At 35.4% G+C, this 15,934-nt stretch overlaps 1 protein-coding gene across 1 annotated transcript; it reads right to left on the bottom strand.

The window, feature by feature from the left end:
- Positions 1-3,541: 3,541 nt before the first annotated feature.
- Positions 3,542-15,295, bottom strand: LOC129261959 (adenosine deaminase-like protein). The gene is made up of 6 exons (XM_064099580.1): positions 15,195-15,295; positions 13,643-13,803; positions 12,020-12,168; positions 9,765-9,846; positions 7,614-7,737; positions 3,542-7,110 (listed from the first exon to the last, which is right to left on the bottom strand). The coding sequence occupies exons 1-6, from the start codon at positions 15,279-15,281 to the stop codon at positions 7,015-7,017; spliced, it is 699 nt and encodes a 232-aa protein (XP_063955650.1). The 5' UTR covers positions 15,282-15,295; the 3' UTR covers positions 3,542-7,014.
- Between the last annotated feature and the right edge of the window lie 639 nt (positions 15,296-15,934).

Genomic DNA, 15,934 nt, shown 5'->3' with positions numbered 1-15,934 from the left:
AAAACTCTCTAAGTTACTCTGAGGGGGTCTATACACAACTCCAAATAAAACATTTCTTTTTCCTGGAATGAAGCACTCTGCGAATATTGATTCCATATGCTCAGCCATCATATTTAGCTCATCCCTTAATTGAAAGTCCACTGAATCTGGAATATATAAAGCAACTCCACCTCCTTTTTTAGCATATCTATGATTAGACACAAGATTATGACCAGGAATATGATAAAGATTTAAGTCATTCTCACTCGAGAACCAGGTCTCAGTGACTCCAATCACTGCTTTACTATCTTCAAATTTTTCAATTAGTGTACTAAATGCATCAAAGTTCCTAGGCATACTTCTCATATTTAAATGCAAGACAGTAGCAATTTCAAGATTGTCTCGAAAACTATTAATAAACTGATTTTCTGAATAGTATTGACAGTTAATTGCAGAAGCATGTCCTAAATCATCAGTATCACTAAGCTCTAGTATTCTTGAATTATTTTCTAAGGAGCTACAAATGGCTTCTTCTATACTAATCATTTGGATGTTGAGTATACAATTTCAAGTGAAATCTAACTGTTTGCGCCATAAAGAACATGTCAGCATGAAAAGGAACATTGTCAAGATACACACATACTATATAAGAGAAAAACATACAATAATGTATATCAAATAAGATGAACATATTATATAAATTACAAATGCAAATGAAAAAAAGAAAAAGATGATTAGAGATTGCAATAGAAATAACAATGAAAGAAAAAAAACACAAATGAAAATTAAAAGGAAAGTTGAATGGAAAAAAAAAGAAGTAACTTTGGGTTGTCATGGGATTTGGCTTGCAAGGAATTAACCTTTTTTTCAAAGTGGGAATATAGGTCAGCATGATATTCTACAATAGACATTAATTACAATTCAAAGCTTCAAAATATCGTCATCACATGTGATGAGTTTTTTCGTAAGTCCGCCTCCCGTGTTCTTAAGTCCAGCGAAAATTTTTCCATCGTTGCTCCAAGACCGCTCAACTTTCGGTGAGTGACGAACATTGAAAAGAAGCTTCTGTCTTGTGGGTGTCAGATCATCATTAACAAAGATTTTTGAACCCTTCAACTTTGATCTGGCTCCCATAATACGAGCTCGGGTGCGGAGGCTGGAAAACTCCACTAGCAGTTGACGAGGAGAACTTCTTCTTGCTCCTTTGTCTACTAGAGGACCCAGTCGATGACATCGGACAAAGTCGGATGAAGTCACGTTGACCCCCATCCTCCTGCCAATGTCAATGACAGCCTCCTCTGGATCTTCATCTTTCACCTCTGGAACTCCTTGGATCCTGATGTTGCGTGACCTGGATTTTTGCTCCAGGTCATCGATTCTTTGCTCTAAGACTGCCATCTTTTCCACAGATTTCTTTTCCGCCTCCTTATGTAGCTGTATCTCTGACTCCTGGGCCTTTATCCTATTGTGTTATTGATCAACTGAAAAGTAGAACATTCCTGGCAAAGGACTAGCAGAAAGGTCATTAGCGTACAGTTAACAGTGCGCGCTAACGGCCTTTGTGCGGGAATGCGGGAAGGGGGTGGTTTGCAAAATATTATTATGCTTGTGCAACACTTCCATTTCATTCAAGTACTACTATGTATTAGAGCTTATTTTAAATAGTGTTTCTTGCCCTGTCCAAAAAATGAGCACAACACTCAGATATGTTTGTTGAAATGAGAATATTCTTAATTTAATATGGATTGTTGTACATAATTGAACAGGTAGGAAAGAAACATGACAAAGGAATGGAGAAGGGGAAAATAAAGGGGGAAATAGAAATAGGAGAAAAAGAGTGGTGTTGAGAAAGAGTTTTAATTACTTAAAAGAAAATAGTACACCACTTTAGAAATAAAAGTATGAAAAAAAAATATTCATCTAAAATCACATCCATACAAATTTACAACACACAAGCTTATGCGGTGTTTTAAAACACCAGTTTTTTTAAACAAAAGTAGCAGTTGTTGTAGACGAAGTAGTAGTACCTAGTTATAGTAGCAGCAGTAGAATTAGTATAGAAGTAGAAGTAGTAGTAGTAGAAGTAGTGGAAGTAGTAGTGGTTGTAGCATTAGTAGTAGTAGTATCAGTAGTAGAAGTAGTAGTAGTAGCAGTAGCAGTAGTCGTAGTAATAGTAGTAGTAGTAGTGGTGGTACTAATAGTAGTAGTAGTAGTAGTAGTAGTAGTAGTAGTAGTAATATTTATACTAATACCTCTTTATCAGAAAAGCGCTCAACAATAAATGCAGAATTACCCTGGCTTTAGGGATGGTCCGGGCTGAAACAGTGATATCTTAATAAACAGTAAAATTCACAGAGCAAAATGCTGAAAATTTCATCAAAATCGGATAACAAATAAAGATATTATTGAATTTTAAAGTTTATCAATATTTTGTGAAAACAGTTATATGCACATCGTCATGAATATTCATTATGTGTGCTGATGATGTCACATCCCCACTTTCATTTTCTTATGTTATTACATGAAATCATAAATGTTTCATTTTTTCATACATGTGTAAGTGATGTGCCTCCATTATGATGAAATGAGTTTCGGCATTGAATAACTAATGCACTTAATCATTTATCCATCCAATTGTTTTAGTTCTTGGTAGAAATATTTTGAATAAATCTAATTTCATATAATTAAATACAAAAGAACAAGTGGGGATATGACATCAGCCCACCTAATTAATATTCATAAAGACATGCCTAGAACTGTTTCATCGGAATAATGCAAATCTTTAAAATTTAATAACTTTGTTATTTGTTATCCGATTTTGATCAAATTGTCAGCATTTTGATCTGGAAATTTTACTATATTAATTTATTGAGATATAAATATTTCCAGCCTTGACCATCCCTTTCACATCACCTCTATATCTTCGCTTTTCTTTCCACCTCTTATCACTTTTCCTCCTCTCCTTCCTTCCTTTGTCTTTCTTCCTTGTTTTGCCCTTCTTTCTTTCTTATTTGGGGTGCCAATGGGGCGGGGGGAGGACCGTAGCCACTTCGGCAAAATGAAAAAAAGTATTTCGACCCATGTATAGCCCACTCCTAATGTTATTTAGTTCAGCTATTTATCATAAGCACATCATTATGTTAAAACACCATTTCTTAGGGTTTATTGCCCATAAACCGTACACCTAGCTGGGACCATGCCCCCTCCCCCTCCAGGGGAAAAGAAAAGAAATGGGGAAGAGAGAAAGAAAACGGGAAGAAAGGGTAGAGTGATTAAAGTGACAGAAAAGGGTGAAGAAAGAGAAGGAAAAGAAGCTAAAGGCAACGGAAAGGAAATGGGAGGAAGAAAATAAAGAAAGAGCAGGAAAAGAAGGGAAAGTGGCCGTCCGTTTCGTTACAAATTTGAGTATCAATATTTTCATTTTCAACTTCGCATGTGAATTACTACCGGTGTCATCCACTTGCAGTGGCGGATCCAGCCTTCGCCAATAGGGGGGCCCGGAAATTTTTTAAGCCACATTTTCCCCGATCGACCTCTCGAAGTTGATTTTGTTTGTTTCTTTGAAGGGGTAGTCCCAATAGTCACTTCTAAGCTTTATTCTTAACATAAATATATAATAATCTCATAAGCCGTACTTAAATAGTGCGAGCTGAATATTTTTCCACTTCTTCCTAAAGAATGGAAATTCTAAGCACTTTTTGTTATCGTGAAAAGGATAAGTATGTAACTAAACAATTGATGCGAGCGCGAAGCGCTAGCGGAAAAAAATGAGATTGACACCTAAAATTTGGACACTTCATGTATTGTAAATCATGAAAAGGATGAGTAATTGGAAATCTTCCTACATTAATAATGCGAGTGCAAAACGCGAACAGAAATTTTTTTGATATTGTGATCTGAAACTGGATAATGATTTAAACATGTATAGAGAACAAGCTGCGTATGTGAATAAACATGCGCGCACGTGCTTCAGATTTCGACCTAGAATCTGGGCATTCTAAATAACTTTTTTATCATGAAAATCAATAAAATATTCTGATCTGGAAAGGGTCAATTTAAGCTTTGTATTTCAAGCACTTTGTAGAAAAATTGTGAGGTAGATATGGATTACAGTTAAAAAAGAGCTGATATGTTTCATTGTTATTACTTTGAGTTTTGACATATAGGACTGGGATATTCTAAGAACATTATGTCATCATATGAAAATGATGACTATCTTCCTATTTCTCTTCCTATGCGCGAGATGAAACTTGTCGATATTCCATTCTGAAAAAAGGTACAATTTGATTATTAAATTAATACCTTATTTTTTTATCTAATAACCCTAATGAGAGCGCGAAATCTGTTAATATTATGGCCTGAAAACTGGACATTTAAAGCACTTTTGTAATTATGAATAAGGTGCATGAGTTGATATATTTTCAACAATCAATGCAAGCGCAAATCGGGAGCCAAAGTATTTGATAAACTGTCATGAAATATGGATTTTAAGTAGTTTGTCATATAATTGTTAATATTAAGATATACATAACTCACCAAGCAAATTAAATGCAAGCTTGCAGCCCTAGCTATTGCGTTTTGACAATCTGACCTGAATAGGGATATTTTTAGAACTTTATGGAATACAGGCAAATAATAGGTACCTGACAAATTTTGCGAGCGCACAGCGCGAGCAGAAAATGTGAATATTCAGACCATTAAACAGAAAAAAAATAGAGTTTTAAATCAAACCAAAATAATCAAAGTTCGATTTCCGAGCTGAAATATGTTTTGAAAATTGACTTTAAAGTTTTAAGCTCCATATTGAGCAAGATATGTAAATCACCTAAAAGGCAATGCGAGCGAAAATTTTATATAGTGACATGAATTTTACAAAAAAAATATATTTTCAAAGTCTCCCCCTCATCTTATTTTATTCACTCGTCTTCCTCTTTACTCTTCCTTTTTCTCCACCTTCTCCCTTCTTTTTCTTTTTTTTCTTTCTTTCTCCCTTTTTTTTTTTTTTGCTCCGCCAATAGGGGGGGGGGGGGCCGGGCCCCTCGGCCCCCCCCCCTGGATCCGCCTATGCACTTGAGAGAAGATAAAATGGTAATCTGTCCATATGATACTTGTCATCCAATGGCAAGGACGTAATCTAAGTAACGTTTCTAGAGTCTGGATTTGATGCCAGAATGGGAGACAAAGGACTACCAAAGGCTGCTCCAATCCTTTTTCGATATATGACACTATCATTATAATGTGATAGGGGGATAGAAGGGAAAGGATGATGGGAAAGATAAAGAAGCGGGCAGACAAAACATAATGGATAAGAAGAGGGAAATGGAAACGGAAAGAGAAGATAAAGGAAAAAGATATGCAAAAGAAGGGGAAAAGGAGAAAATGCAGGAAAGGGAATTAAAAGAGGAAGGAAGCAAGAGATAGAGGATGAGAAGAAAAGGAGGAGGGAAAAGTGAGAAAAAGAAGGAAAAGGTGAGAATGGGAACGAGGTAAGACAGAAAAGAGAAAATGAGGAAGAAAAAAAGGAAAAGGAGAGAAGAAAGAAACTAAGTGAAAAGATAGAAAATGGAGAAGGGAGAGAAAAATAAAGGAAAGGGAGAAGACGAAGAAAAGAAAAAGATGGAAAAGGGTGAGAAAAGAAGGAAAGGAGGGAAAATGAGAGGAAAGAAAAGTGGACTCAAATGACAAGGAAAGAAAGGGAGGGGAAAGGGAGAAGGGAAAAAAAAGGAAAAGAGTGAGAAGGCAAAGGGGAGAGAAGAAGAAATGAAGGAAAAGAGAGAAAGAAACAAAATAAAAGGGAAAGGAGAGAGCCTACACACTGCAAAAATACCAGTGTTTATTTAACACCAGCTCGTTATCTATATAGGAAAATATACAGGTGTTGAAACAGCACCACTTAAGATTTTAACAGCAGATAGGCATTTAAACAGCAATAATCAGAGTTAAACTATGAACCCATGGTTAAACCAATTTCGGTTTCATTCTTAACTGGTGTTCTTTTCAACATTTTCCTTGTGTTTTCTGATATAGATACCAGGCTGGTGTTAAATTAACACCGGTGTTTTTGCAAAGCAGGTTTGTCTTCAAGCACACATAACCTTTTAAATGATTTGGTTTGAATGTACCTTTGTAAATCAATCCATAACTACATGCAGAAAAGTTATCAGGGTGCAGAAACAGGGTGAATGCTCAGAACGTTTGTTAGCAAGGGAGCTGCTCACAATGATGTCTTGATCCAATGGACAGCCTGGGGTGAAATTGAAAGGCATATCCGGTAGAATACAAAAGTAATTGATCACCATTGTAAGTACCCCACACCCCAGGGAGCGGAAGATAATAATGAAAAGACTGATTGCATCCGTTGACAGGGGTTATAATATAATAATCTGGATGTGTTTAACCCTAAACCAACTGGGGGGGGGGGGGTAATTGAATGCCCTGACAACTTTTTTACCTTTTCAAGTGACTATCGCAACTATGACACAACAATTCATTTTGCATTTACGTTACTTTCATCACAAGGTATAGCATGATGGTAGAGGTGGTTTCACAATCCGATTTGATTTCCACTTTAGACACAAGTACACAATAGCGAGCAGACACGAGTACGATGGTGCGAATGTTGCTCATTCAGCCTTCCATTTGCTTGTGCACAACAAGCTACTAAGTAGGCGTAACTTCTGGTTTCCATGGCAAAGGATAAAATAGTAGGTTTCACAGTACACCATGTATATGTCATGAGCTAAGTAAGCATTGTACAATATCCTTTGGTAAGCTATTTATCCTCCCTGAAAGGACAATAGGCCTTCGGTCATACTTGTACATACGAGGAAACTGTTGCTGGGCTAGTACCATGAACGTCTTTGACGGTGTGTGCGCTCCATAAAACAACACCATTATTATCATTAATACTATTTCTTAGCAATCAGGTTGAAAAATACAACACCACCCATATCATAACAAATTATGCTATAATCTCATACATACATCATATGTACTATCAACTGTGACTGACTACCTGAGACCTTTTAAAGTTCTTCAAACTGAACTTACCTCGGCAGTATGAATTGCAAGTTTTAAGCCATGATTTCTGGCCCTCTGAAGCAGCGGGACTAGTGCCTTGACATCACCGTACTAAAATATTTATTAACAAAAGAAATGGAAATCTGTCACAATCTGACATCTTTATCAAAATAAAAACAAAACAAACTAAATTCATTCTTAATTGATACATGTCTAAAAGAAGAAATATAAACTCTCATAAAAAAAAATCCTCTACTCTTTATCATTTCCATCAGTTTCACATTACAAATAAAACTTATTTGCGTTTCATAAATCTGAAGTTCATGAGGCAGTGTATTTATCAAAATACATTGATAATTTTTTGACTACTTGATCACCATTTTACGATCAATTTCATATTAAACTTTTCTACCAGAAACACTTAAAACAAGAGAAAGGAATTACTTTCTCCGAGTAATTTGTTCACTACTCTAACGACAAAAATTTATCTTGCATGCTTAAATATTCATTATTCACATTTTAAATGGTAGACAAAATCTAAAGCAAACTACTTTCATTTTTGGTCATTATTCTTTTTTCATATTTTTCAACTGAATAAACTACAGAATACGAACCTTTGGATCACCACTGAGATCTAATCCAACACACTTGTCTGTTGAAGAATGATATTCCAATGCAAGATTAACAACCTCTCCTGCATCCTCTAAGCACATCCTTCTATCAATGGATGGCAGAAACCTGAAATACATTTCATTTATATGTATCACCTTTTCATGAAATACAAAGCGCATTAAACAAAAGCAAAAACACAAATAGGGAGTATAAAAAGAAAGTATTAACAATGATTATATAGAAACCATACAGAACTTGGAATAGGTAAATTTTTAGACACTTCTTAATCCTTAATAAACGGGGGGGGGGGGGGGGGGTCAATTTGACCCCACCTCGACAAATTTCGCCGCTGCGCCGCTTGCTGAATTTTTACTCTCAAGTCTTGCGCATCTTTTGAGACCTAATTCGCGACACCCAGGTATGCGGTTCCGAAATTACGCAATATTTTGTAAGCGTATGTCCTAAAATTACTCAAAAACGTGTACAAAGTCAAAGCAAATTGTGTTTTCAACCAAAAATCATAAATGTATGATTATTTTTACATTTGTTAGTTTAGATGGATTTATTTTATGTTATTTATGATTACAGAAGGGTCACTAACAAATTTCATCAGAAAGCAATAAAAAAACAAAGGTTTGAAAAAACAAAAAAATACATAAGAATTAAAAAAACAATAAGATACATAGGAAATTAAATACCGGTAGTTTTTGGCAATTTTTTTGTAGATTTTTGTTAGAAATTGTAAAAAATCTATACGTTCACCAAAAATTATCATTCTATTAGCTATATAAATTGAGTCAAAGGCAAAAACATACACAAAAAAACAACATTATGGCAAATTTCATACATCTACAATTTCAAAATATTTTACTCTGCAGTGCTGCAAAGTATGACGAATATGACTCCGAGTTTGAATAAATGGTAGAGTGGTTCTTAAGTTTTCTTCACATAGATACAGAGTATTTGGTGCGTTTTGGGTGTTTTAAAAAGCATATTTGCTCTAATAAAAGTGCTGATAGTTAGAAAACAAGCACATGAACCCCTATTTTTTAATGTTTGCACCTCTTATTATCGGCCTACCTTCCTGTACAATTTTGCAAAAATTTTTGAAAATGACAAGGATTTTGAATAAAGTGCAGCATTTGTTGTACTTTTCTAGTTTGTGATTGAAATTTCACATTTTTGAGATTGTGTATTTGTTATCTTTTACGCCATTTTTAAGAACTGACAGTGCTGTTAGACTTAAAAGAGCAAACAAGTAGGATTATAAAAATAGATTCTCCATCTTAACGATACAATTATTAACTCTCTTGCAAGATTTGACAACATTTCCATGGATTTTTGACTGAGTAATAGAGGTTTAAACTCATTGTAGTGATCTCTTGAGGTCTAAAAATGCCCAATTCTTTTAAATGCGCAATTCTTAAGAACATCCAATTGGGTGAACTTTGAAGCTCAATAGCAAAATTTCAAGCACATGGACCCATGTTAATTTCTGCATATTTCGAATATTCAGGTTCTGAAGTATCTATGTGCAAAGTTTGGTGAAAATAACATGGATTTCACTTTAACTCTGGAACATCCTTACATTTCATTTCTTGGTTTCTACTTGAAGATGAACATATTTAATTACAATGGTGCCAGAAATCTGGCTAAACAAAACCTCAGGAGGGAGAGCTGTTGCGTGCTGACAATGTACAAACAATATGACCCCCCCCCCCCCCACCATGGTGTCTACTCAAAATATTTCAGTGCTACTAATTTCATACATTATTATAGGTCATGAATTTCACTACATTTAGGACAAGAAGTGTGTTAATACCAGTCAACTGGGCATACATAGCCATTACTTTGATGGTCTTAGTTTAATCGAAGCACTTATTATTCAATCAACCTAGGACCCTCCCTTGGATAGGAGGATAATAAAATGCACACTGATCTGAGAATAGAACATGACTCTTTTAACGATGGTTGGATTAATGGCCTTGTCTGAATTTCAATACATCACTTCTAAAAAATGAATTTAAAATGATTCAATAATCACTTAATCATTTTGACAATTATTTTCTATGAATAAAACATAAAAACAGACAGCAAAATCTAAACTTTAACTGACCATCACACTACATCTAGCATCATGTTGAGAAACTTACTTCACTATTGTATCAATCCTGTCTCTTTCACATTTCTCTATTCCATTCAGTACAGCATCAATGTACAGCTTCTTTGTCAATCCTGAAAAAGGGAATAATAATTTTTGAAAACAAATACAAATCAACAAATTTTATCAAATGGAAAATTTCTGAATCAGTCCATTCTCTACCCCTGCTCCCTGACGTCTGTAATGCTTCCCCTTAACAAATCAGCTACTATGCCATGAAACACCTTTAACCTTATGAGCTATAGAGTATTCCAAGTTTGTCAACATCCCAGTCCATAAACTTTCTTTTCTTCAATTAGTCATTAATGAATTAGATTTGATTTGATTTACCAAAATAAAAAAACATAAAACTGCAACATAGTATCATACATATGAAAATGACATTACCGTACAATTGTTCTATCAAGAGATCAAGTTTGAATATATCATGATATTGTACCCTGTTATACCTAGTGGGCAATTAGGTATTCAATATGAAAATATACATATATTTAAAGCTAGTTATTCATCTTATTTAAAACTTGTTATTCTCTGGAATGCGTACATGTAAGGTGGTACCAGGGTAATTTCCTTTTGGTCTGCTAGCAGAGCTGAACCTTGGTTTACTATTAATTTGTTATTACCCGGTAAGTCCAACCATTGCTTCGTCTATATCCACTTTGACCAAACACCATTTATTCTAATGCTCACATTGCCCAAATGGTCAATATCCACTGCTTCTACTTACATTTTCACACACGGCCAAATAGGGCTGTTATCGCTAAGAAAATTCTCTGTCGATATATCGCTAAAAATATCTTACCAATATCGATAACTATCGACAAAAAAACATATGCATATGCATTTATGCATTATAGCGATGTCACATACTCGCGTTGGTCAAAATTTGTATATGCTTCTGTACCAAGAACGCTTTAAAATTCGCGCTCATCGGATGTAAATGATTACATAACATCTTTTAACAAACATATTTAGCATAAATACATCCTCACCTTATACGTTATTAGCATTATTTTAGGGTTGGATAAAGTTTTATCGATAATTTTGGGGCTTTTTGGACATCGTTCTGAGCAGTCAACGTCTTTCGCCTATCCGCCATTTTGATATCGTGCTGATGATCTTCAAACGTAGAGGCAGACACACAGACACGGCCATGTGCTGCCTTCTACGTGAGTTGATACTTCGCTAAAATTGAGCTTGCACTTGTTATGTTTTCGATTCGATCCAATGGAGTCGAGTGCAATCACGATGTTTGGATTGTCATGATTATAGCAAAGTGGGGGTGAGACCGTGTTTTGTAGTTAGTATTCATATTTTGTTGAGATTTTGGAGTAGTTTCTGTTGCTGTTATGTGCAGTTTGAGGAAAAATTTGTTTTCCGTGATTTTCCGCTTGAAAAGCCACTTTCAAAAGGCAGTTTCTGTGAATTCTGTGAAATCACGGAAAATCACCGCATCCCTACAAAAAAGCAGGTATTACCGACAACGAGAGAAAGGTTATTGATATCGCTAAGTGGCAAAAAACAAGCGATTATCGACAGGACTAGCGATAAAGACGTTATCGATAACAGCCCTACTGCCAATTGAGAATTTGATACATAAACATTTCAGTTAATTGTAAAGACTAATTGGGTGTTTGACCAAAATCAGTGTTACCAAACAGATAATAATAATAAAAATAATAGTCAGTTCTTGTATAGCGCATAACACATTATGAATAACATCTCTATGCGCTTCCAAAGGACTTGGATATTATTACCCCGGCTGTACATGTAGCTCAAGCAGCTTTTACGCACTCAGCATTTCAAGGAATAAATTCCTGCCAGGTACCTATTCACCACACCTGGGTTGATTGCAGCACAATGTGGATTAATTTCTTGCTGAAGGAAACTACGTAATGGCTGGAATTTGAACCCACGACCCTCTGTTTCAAAGTCCAGAGACTAATCCACTGGGCCACAAGACACAGAGGTACATGGACAACATGGCAATTAGATCAAATGTACTAGACAAACTGAATGCAAACAAATTAGGAGTAGACCTAGTGGGATAAAACAAAATGGAAAGTTGACTGATTGAGCACAGAGCAAGTGCCAATTTGTCCCTTCTTCCTAAATTCTACTTTTTCTTCTTTTGTTTACAACTTGAAAAATCACATGGAGCATCCCCCCCCCCCCCCCCCCCCCCCGCTTTGCTCCGTCTAATGCTTCCCCTGCATTCATGTCTTATCAAGATTACACAGTATTTACCATTCGCAGGATCATCTCTAGGTGTGCTCCGGAGTTCAACATACTTTACACCATCGCTGGCGAATTCCTTTATGACATCAGAAGTTACCATGGAAACAGCCTTGACATCTTTAGCTAATTTGTGAATTAGTTTAAATGTTTGGAAACACCTGATATGAAGAAAAAGAAAGATTAAAGGAAAAATGCTTAGATGGTGATTAACAGGCACAGTATTATTTTTAACTTTTTTCATCATGATTTTTTCAAATTCAAACGAATAAAAAATAATTGAAGAATTGAACATAAATATTACTACTCCTTATAAGACAAACACCCAACTGGAATCCCTTTTTTTTATTAAAGGAATCATTAGAAGTGCTGCACTATAAATAAAATTAACAATTTTTACAGTTTAGACATCAAACTAGTAGAGGCTAAATTAATACATCTTTATTTTTAAATTATTTCCACTAATAAAAGCAGCTCTATGAAAATTCTTCTCAACCTGTACCCTGACACATTACATAAATTTATATTATCACAAAACAAATTTCATCAACACTCTTTATGACTAAAACTTTGACTAAAACTGTGACTAAATAGGATTACTAGTCTATGTGTTGTAAATGTTATTTTAAATTTCATTGTCTTTGTTGAATAAAATTAAAGGACAAGTCCACCCCAACAAAAAGTTGATTTGAATAAAAAGAGAAAAATCCAACAAGCATAACACTGAAAATTTCATCAAAATCGGATGTAAAATAAGAAAGTTATGACAATTTCACAAAAAATTTATAGGCACATCCTGGCTGGTATGCAAATGAGGAGACTATGACATCATCCACTCACTATTTCTCTTGCATTTTATTATATGAAATATTCAATTTTTCTCCTCATTGTCAAGTGATACAACAATTAATTCCTCCCTGAACATGTGGAATTGGCATTGTTTAATACTACATAGATCAGTCAAGTTGGTCCTTATTGTCAAATCTATAAAAAATGAGATATTGTATAATTCAAACAATAAAAAACAAAAGAAATAGTGAGTGATGAACATAATTGACTGACTCACCTAGTTGTGCATATCTCTGTTTTGTGAAAAATAAGCTAAACTTTAAAATGTCATAACTTTCTTATTTTACATCCGATTTGGATGAAATTTTCAGCACTATGCAGTATGCTAGTTTTATATTTCTCTATTTATTCAAGTCAGCATTTTCCTGGGATGGACTCGACCTTTGAATAATACTACATCAAATCAAATCAAAATGATGTTCACTTGCAAGGAGACACTGTAGTAGCATTTCCAAAAAGGCCTGAGTGTATGCTGTCATGAGAGTGGTTTAAACTCATTCCACTCTCTCCTCTAGATTGCATTGTATGTCACAATCAATAGTGTTTCCTTACAGTTATGATCAGGAGTAGATCCAAGAGTTACCAGACAGTGTTATAAACATATTCTTGAAAGCAAAATAAAAATATATAAAAGGTGGTCAACCATTATTGAAAGTAATTTCAGAAAAATTTATCCTCAAAACCCTATGCCCCCCCCCCCCCTCCCACTTCTACTCGATCAACTCCTGGTCAGTGTAACACACACCCGTTTGTGTTTCTAAACAGCTATGATATTCTTTCACTCACCCACTCAATGTCTGCCTTTCCCGTCTTTCTACCAAGGTTCTCCATCTGTGTATTTCGTTGAAGGTTTCCTTTATGTTTTTATCTGACGACGACAAGGAATTTCCTGCAAGTTTTTCAAGTGTTGAAGGACTAATGCTTCCATTGATGTGAGCATGTAACTCCTAAGGCAGAAAGGAATATGTAAAAAAGATGATCAAAGTACTAAAATCTTGAAGGAGTGAACTGATCGCCATTGCACGGTAGAGTGTTAGTGCGAGCCTGCATGTGTAATCAGGACACCAAATTCAGGCAACCGGGTTTTGTCTAGATTTTTTTTTTAAATTCTAAATGACATTAGATTATGTTGAACGAAGGCCCACTATTTTTGTTAGAGTCTAATCTTTCTTTTGATACTATACATATTCTGAGAAAATATCAAAAATATACGTTAACGATGATTTATTCCTTATTCTTTTAATTTTTCTGCCGGAGAGGTAAAAATGGCAGCCGTGTGTTGCTGCCCTCATTGTTCAACGAGTTGTGCTTTTATCAAGGATTTCCCATTAAATTTTTGATATCCAGGCCAATCAATGCGAGCGACAAGTTCCGAACGCACACACATCTACAAGCGCAAAGCAGCAGCACAAATCGCGTTGTATAGCGACTGGTAAATACGTCCGTAAGGATGATGACGTCATCCAAGATGGCAACTTACGTTGACCAACAAGAGGATCGAAGATGACTGTTTTGATCATCATTTGAAGGGAATTAGCGGTAACTGCGGTCTGAGACTGAGGTACGATATTTCTGAATTTTATATTTTTCGTAAGACGTAAGTTTGGATGTAATTTATTTTTTATAATGTGACATTTCATGTACAAGAAAACGATCCGAAAATCGGGTTTCCGCCGAATGTTAGATCTAACTTTACTGCTATTGTCTGTATGTACGGGCCAACAACTCTTCAGTCTACTATTATCCACTCACACGTATTGCGAGGTTAGTATTAGTATACTAACCTCACACCACGAACCGCGTTTGGCAGTGGATTTCTAACTAGTGAATCGCGCGTGCTGGGATCTCACTTCTTGGGTCCACAACACACGACTTCTATGGCTTGATTTTTCTGTGCGCGGCGGCATGTAATGAACCCTTGGGTGACTATTATCATGATTATTATGTGCGCCAACGCAGTTCATCGGAACAACCAAAATATTACAGAGACTGAAGCTTTTGGTCTAACTGTCTAAGTAATGGTCATGGAGCTCTTGCCTAGACCTCTACCTGTTATGAACGGACAAAGTGGAAACAAATCAAGCATTTATCCCAAAGAACAGGAGAAAATAAGTCAAACATTGCCAACTAACCTTATAAAGTTATTAATATAAACCCCTCACCTACAGAGCACATGACATGGATATCAACAGGTGGGACTGAGGTAAGTAAGTTCACTGATATTAGGTACAAATGTCAGTTGTTAAACACTAAAAGGTTATTCATTGCGAAGTTTTTCGGAAACCATTTAGGCCTATATAATTTTATTTCAGGATCAAAATTCATCCAATTTACTCACGATTTTAGGCAGCTTTTGACAATAATCTAAACCCACTCTTGGCGAGGATGCCATCGTAGTTGTAAATAATGACGAATGGCTCTCCATACATCATTATTCTCTACGAAGTGCTAATAGTTGACCTTTATATCAACATTTTGTTTGTTGATTTTTTTTTATTTATTCCATATTTTTTTATTCTTTTCTCGTTTTAGGCATAAACTAATAAACTACTTGTCAGCTAATTATTTTAGTCTGTTTTCCTCCTTTTTTTTGGGGGGGGGGGGGACTCGGGGTTCTTTCAAGTAAGACATACTCAACTTGAAAATGCAATACCGTCACCCTTTTTTAGCGGCCTGTCCATTTGCGAAACAGAAACAGATCTTTTTTGTCTTTTTGCTTGTAGGAACTTTTTTTGTTTTTTGGGGGGAATCATTGGTACAAAGTTCGTATAGACCTTTTATTGAAATCACAGTCACAATCTTAAGAAATATTATGTGCCCATACAAATGTCGGGTATGATATTGTTGTGTTGTCGTTGGATCTAGTGCTCGATGCAGGATGTACAGTTCATATATACATTTATTAATTAAAGATGATTACTTGATGATAATGACAAATACATAAGTAAGTCTAATGGTGACTATACTCTGAAGATGAAGATGATATAAACTCTTCCGTAGCTCTATCTCTAATCTCTATTCTGTAAAACTCTATTCTCCAATCTGATTTGGTTCAGAAGCTAGTGCCCCCTTATATAT

Source organism: Lytechinus pictus, chromosome 5 (genome assembly GCF_037042905.1).
Source record: "Lytechinus pictus isolate F3 Inbred chromosome 5, Lp3.0, whole genome shotgun sequence".
In the NCBI taxonomy this organism is placed as follows: Eukaryota; Metazoa; Echinodermata; class Echinoidea; order Temnopleuroida; family Toxopneustidae; genus Lytechinus; species Lytechinus pictus.
This window is presented reverse-complemented; position numbering and strand designations above follow the sequence as displayed.

Coding starts and splice junctions, on each gene's coding strand:
- LOC129261959 (XM_064099580.1), bottom strand. CDS start 15,281: ATGGAGAGCCATTCGTCATTATTTACAACTACGATGGCATCCTCGCCA. Junction 13,804..15,194: donor GTCAAAAGCTGCCTAAAATC/GTGAGTAAATTG, acceptor TTTCTGCCTTAG/GAGTTACATGCTCACATCAA. Junction 12,169..13,642: donor GAAAGGCAGACATTGAGTGG/GTGAGTGAAAGA, acceptor TCTTCATATCAG/GTGTTTCCAAACATTTAAAC.